Consider the following 12,594-nt stretch of genomic DNA (forward strand, 5'->3'; position numbering starts at 1 on the left):
TGGCCTCGGGGTACTAAGGTGACCTTTTGAACAGCATCATGACCTGGGGTTAAAGTGCTGCAGTAAACAGATGTCGAATGTCAGTTAGCTGAAGTCTTTTAGATTTGATTTAGGTATCACAGTCTTGAAGTACTAGATCAATTGGGAATGCATGATACGTATGAAACTGGTGCTTTGACCTATATTGCAATAATAACTTGAGAAAAGTATACAAGGGAACACTTTTATGGTTCAAATATTTATATATATATATATATATTTATTCAATCAATTCTTCCAGACTAAAAAGATGTCTTAGACAACAAGGTACATGATTTTAATTTCTATAAGAAATTGCATTGTCTCTGAAGCACAAAAACTAGTTAAAAAGCCAATCAAATCCCATCCCAACCATAATAATATGATTACTGTGCAGAGGTGCATGATCAGTTGTATGTGAAACTACATGACAATCAGCTAGAGTACTTGGAAACTAGAGAAAAATAAGTTTTAAAAGCATTGGCTAGAGAATATAAGAAACAAAGAAGGGTTTTTGTTATATGAGACCCCAAATCTTTGCTAAGTCTATATTAGACACCCAATCAGCATTTTCACACCCAATCAGCATTTTCTAAACTAGTATAGTACACATGCTTTGCACATTCACGTATTTAATCTATTCTTTGAATTTTGTTTCATTGACGGGAAAATGGTGAACAACTAAATTTTGTGTTAATAAATAAGATTGCACAATAAAATTTGTATAAAGAATAGTATAAATAATTATTATAATTTAATGATAATTTATTTAAATAATTATCACATATTAAATAATTATTGAGTATTGTAATACGTTTTAATAGTTGAAAATATAATTAAGGATAATTATAACAAATTATCCTATTTTGTAAATGTGCTTATTTATAATAACTATACATAGTATAATTATAATACTATCAAAAATATAAAGCAATATATTACTTTATTACACAATTAATACATTAGTTTATGACAATATTATCAAATAATTTATTTAAAAGAGTAATTATTAAATAATAATTTGATTCCTAATTTGCGTAATACAATAAAATAATACACTAGTTAAGTATTTATACTATATTTTAAAGAATACACTATAATTCTTAATAGTATTTAATAGTATTTTATTTTATCATACTATTATTAAACAATTAATAGTTATCCTATTATTTTCTTAATTGTAATTACGTAGAACAATTTATTAAATAATATTTTCTACTATTTTGTTAGAATTAATAATTATTTATATTAAATTATAACTTATTTTATAGTTGTTCTTTTGTACACCCATCTTACCAGTTCAGTATTGTTTCTAGCTCTGATGATATTTTGGTTTTTTTCTAAGCCAAAAGTGCAATTAGACCCAAAACTTTGATGCTTTTTCCCCTAGGTAAAAGTGCAATTGGATCCAAAACTTTGATGCTATTAGTGCTATCTTATTCACAAGGAAAGTGGCAGAAGATTATTCCGCACATTGGTATAAGGACAACAACTATGTCCAAGCTTAAACAAGAATGTTGAATCAATTTAAAGGAAATAAAATTTGGGACTAAAAAGGGGAGGGCATGATATCACCTCCAAATATAGTGCCGAGAAAGCTTGGGAGGCCAAAAGCAACTAGGAGGAAAGAGGTTTCATGGCTTTTCTCTCCTGGGTCTAATTGCACATTTGGCTAAAAAAAATACCAAAACATCCTCGGAGCTAGAAAAAAATACCAAACTGGCAAGAGGGGTGTACAAAAAGTACCAATCTGCTAATTTAGCCATTTTTCTCATTATTATAAATTATTAAGCATATTTTTGTGAATGGCACAAGATTTTGGGAAAGAAGATGCATAGGTAACAATAGCTTATGAGCGGTCAGTGAAAGATTAATTAGAAATGATGAGCATAATTGAGAATTATTAGCATTGAGAGGAATAGGAAATCAAAATTTTTGACACCCATATTCTCTTTTATAAGTAGTAGATTAGACCTCCAAATCTATTAAGTTGTTTTAAATAAGACCCCGAAATCTATGAAGTTGTTTAAAATAAGACCCTCAAATCTATTACAATCCTTTCAAGTAGGACCTTCAAATCTATTAAGTTGTTTTAAATAAGACCCTCAATCTATTAAGTTGATTTAAATAAGTCCCCATTTTGAAGCAGTATGAAGGTAGTCTAATTTAGAAATAACAAGTTGTAAGGGACTAATATAAAAAAAACACAGGAAACAAAGAAACAAGGAGGACTACGAGTTAGTTTGATCCATACCCACAAATTGCATGTCCTACTTCATGGTAAGCTACCAGGCTTTTGCTCTTCCCATCAGTCATCACTGTTCCTTCCATTCCAGCCACAATTCTGTCGATTGAGTCGTCTATTTCTTTAGATGAAATGGCTGTCTTTCCACGACGCCCAGCGAGTATAGCTGCTTCATTCAAAAGATTAGCCAGGTCTGCTCCACTAAAACCAGGGGTCCTCATGGCAATGACACCAAGAGTAACATCACCATCGAATTTCTTGTTGCTAGCATGCACCTTCAAAATCTCTGTGCGTCCTCGTACATCTGGAACATCTACAGATACCTGTTCAATATAATACAAAAAGAAATTACAGTGGTCTGGGAGAAAAGTATTGGGCAGATTTCAAAAATCCCTCTGAATTTAATAAATTATAGAAAACCTCCCTGAACTTTCAAAATTAACAAAATTAACGTAAAACCCCTGAACTGTTGGAAATTCTCATAAATGGCGTTAACAGGTGTAAAGATTTTTTTTGGCAGACATAGCAATTAAGTGAAAAAAGTTCAAAGGATTTAAATAATCTATAAAGTTTAGGTTACCCAAAAAATTAAAATATGATCTTATTAAAATGCAACCAACAATACTGTATCAGTTGGAACTAACTCTACTGTATTGCTTATGTTCACTCAAATTTCTAACCTGTCTATCAAATCGTCCAGGCCTCAGCAAAGCCGAATCTAGGATATCAGCACGATTGGTAGCTGCGACCACAATAACCCCGGTATTTCCTTCGAAACCATCCATCTCGGTTAAAAGCTGATTGAGAGTCTGTTCTCTTTCGTCATTCCCTCCGCCAATTCCAGTTCCTCTTTGTCTCCCAACAGCATCAATCTCATCAACAAATACAATGCAAGGTGCATTCTCTTTTGCCTTCTTGAAAAGATCACGAACTCTTGAAGCACCAACTCCAACAAACATCTCCACAAACTCCGATCCTGAAATTGAGAAAAATGGAACGCCAGCTTCACCAGCTATTGCCTTTGCAAGCAAAGTCTTTCCAGTTCCTGGAGGTCCAATGAGAAGAACTCCTTTAGGAATTCGAGCACCAACAGCAGTAAACCTCTCGGGCTTTTTAAGGAACTCCACAACTTCCATAAAGTCTTGCTTTGCTTCATCAACTCCGGCGACATCATCAAATGTGACCCCAGTGTTTGGTTCCATTTGGAATTTGGCTTTGGATTGGCCGAAAGTAAGGGGAAATCCTGGGCCTCCGGGCCCACCAAGCCCACCAGAGGACCGCCTCGACAAAAGAAATAAGCCCCCAATTAGGAGAAGAGGGAAAGCTAAGTTCCCAATTAAGTTGAACAAAAGAGAGCCGGAGTCCTCTTGGGCATTGTGTGCTGCAAAATCTATATTTTTCTCCCTTAATTTCTGAAGAAGCTCTTGACTGAGCCCAGGGAGTTGTACACGAACCCTTTGTACTCGATTTCCAAGCTCAGGTGAAACTGCTTCAACAATTGCTATGGTTCCATTCTCAAACAAATCGACCTTGTTCACTCTGCCCTTGTCAAGATACTCGAGAAATCTCGAATATGACATTCTTGATGAAGACACACCTTGCTCATCAGCATAAGCACTTTTTGCGCTCATTAATGTTGGTAAACTAAGTCCAGCATTTCCGAGGAGTAATTTCAGAAACCCTCTTCTTCCTGCTTGCTGTTTTTGTTCCAAAGAGGCAGATACTGAGACTGGCCTAGGCATTAAACTTAGTGGAGGAACACTTGCTGATGAAGCTAGTCGTGTACCATAGATTTCCTTGGAGAAATTTGATTTAGTAGCTGATATTCCATTTGAAGTAAGGCATACAGATGAAGCTGCCATTTGTAATTGCTGCATGGAAGAAGGAAGTGGAAATTAACACTTGACACTTCAAATAAGATACAGAAATAAATGTAGTTACTGTGTTACGCATTGATACTCTTTACACATGATACGCAACATCTAAAATGGTGTTAAGAAAATTAGCGGTCGGATGCTTCAAAGGTGTTATCTGATGCATCCGGCAATATAAAACAAATATCTTGTTCCACAACTTTGCTAGATGTAACACGATTTGCACATTAGAATTGATCCAAACATGATAAATTTTGAATCAGTCACGATTCCCACCCACAACTCCAACAAGTTCATTTGCTTGCTGCAAGTGGCCAAACTATTGTAACCAATTCACAGCATGCAACACTTCTTCAAGTTAAGTGGCTATAGTCCTAGCACAATCCACGCTATATGTAAACTTAACATTAATAGTTTCCACATATGGTTAATAATAGTACAGATTGAGAAAGCAAAACAATGAAATTTGAACTTCCAAAGAGAAAGTTAGACAATAAAGCACACCCACAAATTCTTAATGAAAAAAAAGCTCTCTCTAAGGAGAGAGAACTACCACATGCTTGTGAAATTGCTACAGTGAAGATGAGACAACAACACTTCACGACTAATTTCCACAAACAAATACTAGTAATCCCAATCCCACGATCAACCCATCAAATACCAACTTAAAACTCGATCCTAGTGGCAAAAGAAGAAATACCCATGAATAGATTTGCTGTTACAAACACAAAATCAGGGGAGAAAGCTACCTGTGTTATGCCCAATAGAGAGAGAGAGAGAGAGAGAGAGAGAGAGAGAGAGAGAGAGAGAGAGAACAAGAGGGGCTTTGCTCTATTGGGATCTCAACGTGGGGTATGGGTTTATAACTAGAGAGAAGTTGAGAAGAGGAGGAGATAATTAGGAGGCGATTGAATCTTTTTTCTTTTTTCCACGACTCTCAGGTTGGAGACGTGGCTGAGTCCAAACCCACGTTCATGATAAGGGAAAGGAGGAGAGACGACAATCAACCAGAGGAACGAAGATTTTTTTCTTCTTCTTCTTTTTCTTTATTTATTTATTTATTTATTTTTTTGACGGGGATTACGCCAGTGAACAGAAGAAGTTTTGACTCGCTGGATGAGGAGTGGGTGTGGATAGAGACATTCCACCCAGACCCGAATCCAAACCGGTTCTATTAGTAATTGTCAAAGACTATTAATTTGTAGACGAAAGGGGAAATGCATAAGTAGACTCAAAAATATAACAATAAATTACTTCTAGGCTCCAAATTTGAACTTTCAATGTGCCCTAACCCCTCCTATTTTTTTTTAATGTGCTTTAGCCCCTTTTTTTGAAAAAATGTGCCCAAGGCCCCTCCATCATGATTCCAGCTCATGCCAGCAGTTGATTAGACATGCCAGGTCATGATTAGACATGTCAGTTGGCTTAAATCCCAAATTTACCATCCTCTTTCTCATGCCAGCGGATGCTAACTCTTGTAGTTAACATGTTAACTCTTGCAGCTAACATGTTAACTCTTGCAACTAACATGTTAACTCTTATTAATGTGCCACACGAAGTTCCTCATGACGACGCCGGTGACGGAGGGGGCAGAGGGGGACCGGAGGAGGAGGAGGAGGATGGAGGTGTAGGTGGAGGTGGGAAGGGCAAAGGGGGACCGACAAAGGAGGAGGAGGATGAGGGAGGTGAAGGGAGGGCAAAATCAGGTTTTTGGCCATTGAGGGACCTGGACGTAATTTTTTTAAAAATGAGGGGCTGCAGCACATTAGGGAAAGTAAGGGGGGCTGGGGCACAATAGAAGTTGGGTTTTGGGGCCTTGAAGCAATTTTCCCAAAATATAAACCAAGAATCGGTATCCCTTCTTTTTATATATATACATATATATCATATCATATCATATCATACTCTCTTTAAAAACACGAGTTCAGAAAAATCATTCTATGTTCAATATTACACTTCACTATTTTAAATATTTTATTTATATCTTAATCAATCTTAATCATAATTATATCATATCCTAATCATACGAGAACTATGTATAGCTTAACAATTTAAAAAAATATTAATAAAATATATAAAACATAATGATAGTATTAGTTTATTAAAATAAAGAAATTATATGCAGCTAACGTACTATAATACATATAGTATTGTAAAAAAACCTAAAAAGTTTAAAAACTACACAAAATACCCTGAAAAGGTTTAAAATTATAAAAACTATCTCGACGTCTAAAACCTTAAAACAACAAACATGAAATTAAGAAATTAACTGTAGTTTGTGAAGAATTTAAAATTTACGGTTAACATCTCAATATCTTAAAATTATAGAAACACCCTCAAAAGTTTAAATTACAAACAAGCACCTGAAATTCTAAAATTTTAAAACTTGCAAACAACATAGATGAATCAAAAGTTTAAATTACAAACAAGCACCTGAAATTCTAAAATTTTAAAACTTGCAAACAACATAGATGAATTCAAGGGATTACTATAATGCACTTACCTGAAATTCTAAAATTTTAAAACTTGCAAACAACATAGATGAATTCAAGGGATTACTATAATGCACTTAAAATTTTTTGACATTTCAAAACTTAAAACAACAAATATGAAATCAAGAAATTAACAACAGCCTTCGAAGAATTTAAAATTTTTAATTAATACCCTCAATGTCACAAAATTTATAGAAACATCCTCAAAAGTTTAAATTATAAAAACAACCCTATAATGTTAAATTTTGGAGAAACTATAATAGCGTAGCATATATTGATTATAATTTAGAAACATTAATCTCCAATTTTAATAATATTTATAGAATATAATAATTCAACGAATTACATATGGAGAAACTATCAGAATATTCAGAGATATCATTTAAAAGAATCAAACTATTTCCATTGAAAATGGTGAAAAAAATAAATCAAAAAACACCGACTGAGTTCCATTGAAGAATAATTTAACAATTTTATCTCAATCAAAGAATAATTTTTCATGAAAGATACAAGAAAAATTAGTAAGTACTCATAAATTTCATACTTTATTTTCAAATACTAAAGAAATTAAATATTAATACTATAATCAAAGACAAATTGGTAATGAAAAATGCATGTATTTAGTTCAGATATTTGTGAAAAATATCAGGGATAAAGAAAATACAACATTATTGATATATTAAAGCACGAGTTTGAAAAAATCTTTCTATGGTTAATATTATCCTTTATTATTTTAAATATTTTATTTATATTTTAATCTATCTTATTCATAATTATATCCTATCCTAATCCCACATGAACTATCTACAGCTTAACAATTTAGAAAAATATTATTAATAAAATATATAAAACATATTTATAGTATTACTTTGTTAAGATAAAGAAATTATATGTAGCTAACATACTATAGTAAAAAAATATTAAAAAAAAACTAAAAGTTTAAACATTACACAAAACACCCTGAAAAAGATTAAAATTACAAAAACTATCTCGACCTCTAAAAACTTAAAACAAAAAACATGAAATTAAAAAATTAGTAGCAGTTTGCGAAGATTTTAAAATGTATTGTTAACATTTTAATATCTCAAAATTATAGAAACACCATCAAAAGTTTAAATTACAAACAAGCACCTGAAATTCTAAAATTTTAAAACTTGCAAACAACATAGATGAATTCAAGGGATTACTATAATGCACTTGAAAATTTCTGACATTTCAAAAATTAAAACAACAAACATGAAATCAAGAAATTAACAGCAACCTTCAAAGAATTTAAAATTTTTAATTAACACCTCAATGTCCCAAAAATTATAGAAACACCCTGAAAAGTTTAAATTATAAAAAACAACCCAAAAATTCTAAAAAATTAAAATTTGGAGAAACTATAACAGCTTAGCATCAATTGATTATAATTTTAAAACATTAATCTCCAATGTTAATAATATTTATAGGGTATAATAATGCAAGAAATTATATATGGAGAAACTATCAAAATGTTCAGAGATATCATTCAAAAGAATCAAGATATTTTCATTGCAAATGAGAAAGTGACATAAATAAATAAAAAAAGCACCGACTGAGTTCCATTAAAGAATAATTTAACAACTTCATCTCAGTCAAAGAAGAATTTTTCATGGAAGATACAAGAAATATTAGTAAGTATTCATAAATTTCATACTCTATTTTTCGAATACTAAAGATATTAAATATTAATACTATAATCTAAGACAATTTGGTAATGAAAAAAAATCATGTATTTAGTTCAGATCTTTGTGAAAAAATAGCAGGGATAAAACAAATATGACATTATTGATATATTAGAAATTCTTATTAGATGCACATTAGAAGAATTCATTGTAGAGGAAAAAGTGATAGCTCTTAACCTTATTTAAGTAATAAATCAGGAACACAAAGAATTATATATATAACATTAAAATTTATTCTCATTAAAATATGGAAAAAATTAAAGTTTGTATTTTAAGAAGTTTGTGTTGAACATTAGAAATATGTTCAACTTCTTTGTGAAGGTAAACGAGAAGATAAAAAAATAACGAGCCTAGAAAAGATAATAGTGCAAAGAATACAACTCCAGCCTGATGTCACAATTGATGTAGATGATGAAGATACTATTCTAGAATTATCCAAAAAAAAGATAAAGGTGAAGAAGGATTGATCTTAGCTTAATAAAAAAATAAAATTGAAGAAATAAAAGATAATATTTTTGGAATATTTTATAGAATAGTTTAATTGTTTTGAGTGAAATTAGGAATCTTTAGAAGGGAGTTTTATGAACTTTTTTAGTACTTTTATATGCTTATGTGGATGCTTTTATCATATAAAAATATACTAGATTTAGTATTAATATTTAGTTTATAATTTTTATGAAGACTATTAATGATTAAGACCAAATTTTATATTCTCTTTTCTATCGTTTTAGTATACTTTTAATCAATCATCTTGCCTTATTGGTTTTAAAAATTCACCTTGTATAACACTATTTTAATATTTATGTTACTTTTGCAACACTGTTTTTTCTCAAGTAAAGCTTGGGTTTATGTCAGCCCAAATAATATAAAAATTCAAATTAGCTTCAGATTATATTTGTTTTCTATCAATTCAAATATCAACATGAAATTTTAAATTAGGTATAGCCCATTTAAACAAACATCAAAGAAAATAAATAATCACAATATTAAAGTTTAAAAACAAAAATAAGCATAAACTATTAAAATGGAACTGAGGAAAAAATTTTAGTTAGAAAATAAACCAAAAATAATTAAATATGGTATCTAACTACGTGCATTGCACTTCTTTATCCCTAGTTTTACTTGCACAGGTTTGGGCACATTTATTATCCTTAAACCAATGTGCCAAATAATCTTTTGATATTTTCCTCATAAATAAGATAGCACTAATAGCATCACGTGAGGTTTTGAAGCTTTTTTTGTACAAAAAAAAAGTACCAATTTGATAATTCAGCTGTTGATGAACATATTGTTAAATCGTTATTTAAAGATACAGCGAATAGTAGTTCACTGCAAACGCGAAGGCCATGAAGTTTTCCGTAATGTTGATGGGTTTAAAAGGTAGATGTCGAGCAGGTCATTGGATTTGGTCTTCAACACTAGCTTAAAATCATGTGCGAGCGTACTACGCTCTCCCGAGTATGACACATTTGATGGTTTATTTTTGGGTTAAATCATTCAAGCTGACTATAGATTACGAGGTCGCCTTCGCCGATGGGATTTCTCACTTATAAAGATAACACCCCGGATGTTTACCGTATCAGCAACTGAGCAACGCTTAAGGGACGGGCGGGCCGCTAAGCTTCAGACGGCATAAACTCTCTGCTCATGCATCGTCACAACCCGTGCAATATCAATGGAGCAGGAAACTTGCGAGCCAAAACGCACCTCAGCATTAAAACGATACGCACATACGTGACCAGCAGCAAGCAATACCAACAATAGCCACACGCAAACTTAAAATAAAGAAAACATATTTGAACCACGCAGTCAATTCCAAACAACCACAACCAAGTTCATAAGTAGCACACAACTAGAGCACGTCCATAAAACCAAACTAGAAGGCCTCCACACACGCAAGGTGATGGAGCGCATTATTCACAAGCACTGTGCTGAAACAACGAAACCACCGCCGGAAACTTGACTGATCATCATCTAGTTTTGAGCACCACCACGGAGGCGGAGGACAAGGTGAAGGGTGGACTCCTTCTGGATGTTGTAATCTGCAAGAGTCCTCCCATCCTCGAGCTGCTTCCCTGCAAAGATGAGCCTCTGCTGGTCCGGAGGGATCCCTTCCTTATCCTGGATCTTGGCCTTCACATTGTCGATGGTATCCGAGCTCTCCACCTCCAAAGTGATCGTCTTCCCTGTAAGGGTCTTCACAAAAATCTGCATACCACCACGAAGCCTGAGCACAAGATGAAGGGTGGACTCCTTTTGGATGTTGTAGTCTGCTAGAGTGCGGCCATCCTCGAGCTGCTTTCCTGCGAAGATGAGCCTCTGCTGGTCCGGGGGGATTCCTTCCTTGTCCTGGATCTTGGCCTTAACATTGTCAATGGTATCCGAGCTCTCCACCTCAAGAGTGATGGTCTTCCCCGTAAGAGTCTTCACGAAAATCTGCATACCACCACGAAGCCTGAGCACAAGGTGAAGGGTCGACTCCTTTTGGATGTTGTAATCTGCAAGGGTTCGGCCGTCCTCAAGCTGCTTCCCAGCGAAGATGAGCCTCTGCTGATCCGGGGGGATGCCCTCCTTATCCTGTATCTTGGCCTTGACATTGTCGATTGTATCCGAGCTCTCCACCTCCAAGGTAATGGTTTTTCCTGTCAGGGTCTTAACGAAAATTTGCATACCTCCACGAAGCCGAAGAACGAGGTGGAGGGTGGACTCCTTTTGGATGTTGTAATCTGCTAGGGTGCGGCCGTCCTCAAGCTGCTTCCCCGCAAAAATGAGCCTCTGCTGGTCTGGGGGGATACCCTCTTTGTCCTGAATTTTGGCTTTGACATTGTCGATTGTGTCAGAGCTCTCGACCTCAAGGGTGATGGTTTTGCCAGTCAGTGTCTTAACGAAGATCTGCATGCCTCCACGGAGCCTTAGCACAAGATGGAGGGTGGACTCCTTTTGGATGTTGTAGTCGGCGAGAGTACGACCATCCTCAAGCTGCTTCCCGGCAAAAATAAGCCTCTGCTGGTCTGGGGGAATGCCCTCCTTGTCCTGGATTTTGGCCTTGACATTGTCGATTGTGTCAGAGCTCTCAACCTCAAGCGTGATGGTTTTGCCGGTCAAGGTCTTGACAAAAATCTGCATGCCACCTCTTAGACGAAGGACAAGATGGAGGGTCGACTCCTTTTGGATGTTATAGTCAGCAAGGGTACGGCCATCCTCAAGCTGCTTCCCAGCAAAAATGAGCCTCTGCTGGTCCGGGGGGATGCCCTCCTTGTCCTGGATTTTGGCCTTGACATTGTCGATTGTGTCGGAGCTCTCGACCTCAAGGGTGATGGTTTTTCCTGTCAAGGTCTTGACAAAAATCTGCATGCCACCCCTGAGACGGAGCACAAGGTGGAGGGTGGACTCCTTCTGGATGTTGTAGTCAGCGAGAGTACGGCCATCCTCGAGTTGCTTTCCTGCGAAAATGAGCCTCTGCTGGTCTGGGGGGATGCCCTCCTTGTCCTGGATCTTGGCTTTGACATTGTCAATAGTGTCTGAGCTCTCCACCTCAAGGGTGATAGTCTTTCCTGTAAGTGTCTTCACAAAGATCTGCATCTGTAGCAGAACCAAGGCGAGGTTAGTTACCTCGTTACAAGGAGACTAATGAATAAACATACACAAAACGCTCTCATACAAAGATTGGTATCATATCTCTAAAAAATGAAATGAACAAGACAAGGCAAACGTATATTTATTATCCATGCAATAATTGTGTAGAATGATCTTCAGACATGTAAGCATCAGCAATAGATATTACATATAGACTTTTAGTTTTAAGTACCTCCGATTCTTATTTTTAGCAATCACACAAAGTTCAAGAAGCAACCGCAATTGTACCATAAATATAAAATTCCAGAAGCAATCCTTTGGTAGTAGTACCATGAAAGCAGGTCCATCGTTTGTGCATAAAAATATATAGAACTATAAAGGAGATGTACTAAACTAAGCACGGAAATAAGCTTCTAAATACAAAAAGGATAAACCTTGACATAAGAATTTTGCAATAAAACAGATTTGGCCAAGCAAGCAAGCAAATGATGAAAACTAGCTCAGCCATTACAGCACTCTTTTGAAGGGTAAAACATCAGAAAGAAAAGGGAAAAAATAACAGTACACTTCTGAGACAGTTTGAGAAGGCTGCTACCTTGTTTTTTGGTGGCAGTGGTGGTGTGTGTGCTTTGGTGTTTTTTCCCCCTTTTTTGCATTTTTTTTGGTTTTCTTTTTGTGGGTTA

The 12,594-nt window shown here is 34.8% G+C and overlaps 2 protein-coding genes across 2 annotated transcripts in view; both read right to left on the minus strand.

The window, feature by feature from the left end:
* The window catches only part of LOC109851588 (ATP-dependent zinc metalloprotease FTSH 2, chloroplastic-like), an 8,958-nt gene extending 3,798 nt beyond the window's left edge, over nucleotides 1–5,160 (minus strand). Inside the window, exons 1-4 of the mRNA XM_020421805.1 lie at nucleotides 4,887–5,160; nucleotides 2,944–4,134; nucleotides 2,273–2,586; nucleotides 1–57 (exon numbers count right to left, since the gene is read on the minus strand). The exon at nucleotides 1–57 is cut by the window's left edge and continues 139 nt beyond it. Coding sequence (XP_020277394.1) covers nucleotides 1–57; nucleotides 2,273–2,586; nucleotides 2,944–4,125 — 1,553 coding nt within the window. The 5' untranslated portion in view covers nucleotides 4,126–4,134; nucleotides 4,887–5,160. The remainder of the gene's footprint in view (nucleotides 58–2,272; nucleotides 2,587–2,943; nucleotides 4,135–4,886) is intronic.
* Nucleotides 10,112–12,594, minus strand: part of LOC109851589 (polyubiquitin-like) — a 4,690-nt gene continuing 2,207 nt past the window's right edge. The window contains exon 2 of the mRNA XM_020421806.1: nucleotides 10,112–11,917. Coding sequence (XP_020277395.1) covers nucleotides 10,310–11,917 — 1,608 coding nt within the window. The 3' untranslated portion in view covers nucleotides 10,112–10,309. The remainder of the gene's footprint in view (nucleotides 11,918–12,594) is intronic.

The sequence above is a fragment of the Asparagus officinalis genome, chromosome 8 (genome assembly GCF_001876935.1).
Source record: "Asparagus officinalis chromosome 8, Aspof.V1, whole genome shotgun sequence".
NCBI classification, from domain to species: Eukaryota; Viridiplantae; Streptophyta; class Magnoliopsida; order Asparagales; family Asparagaceae; genus Asparagus; species Asparagus officinalis.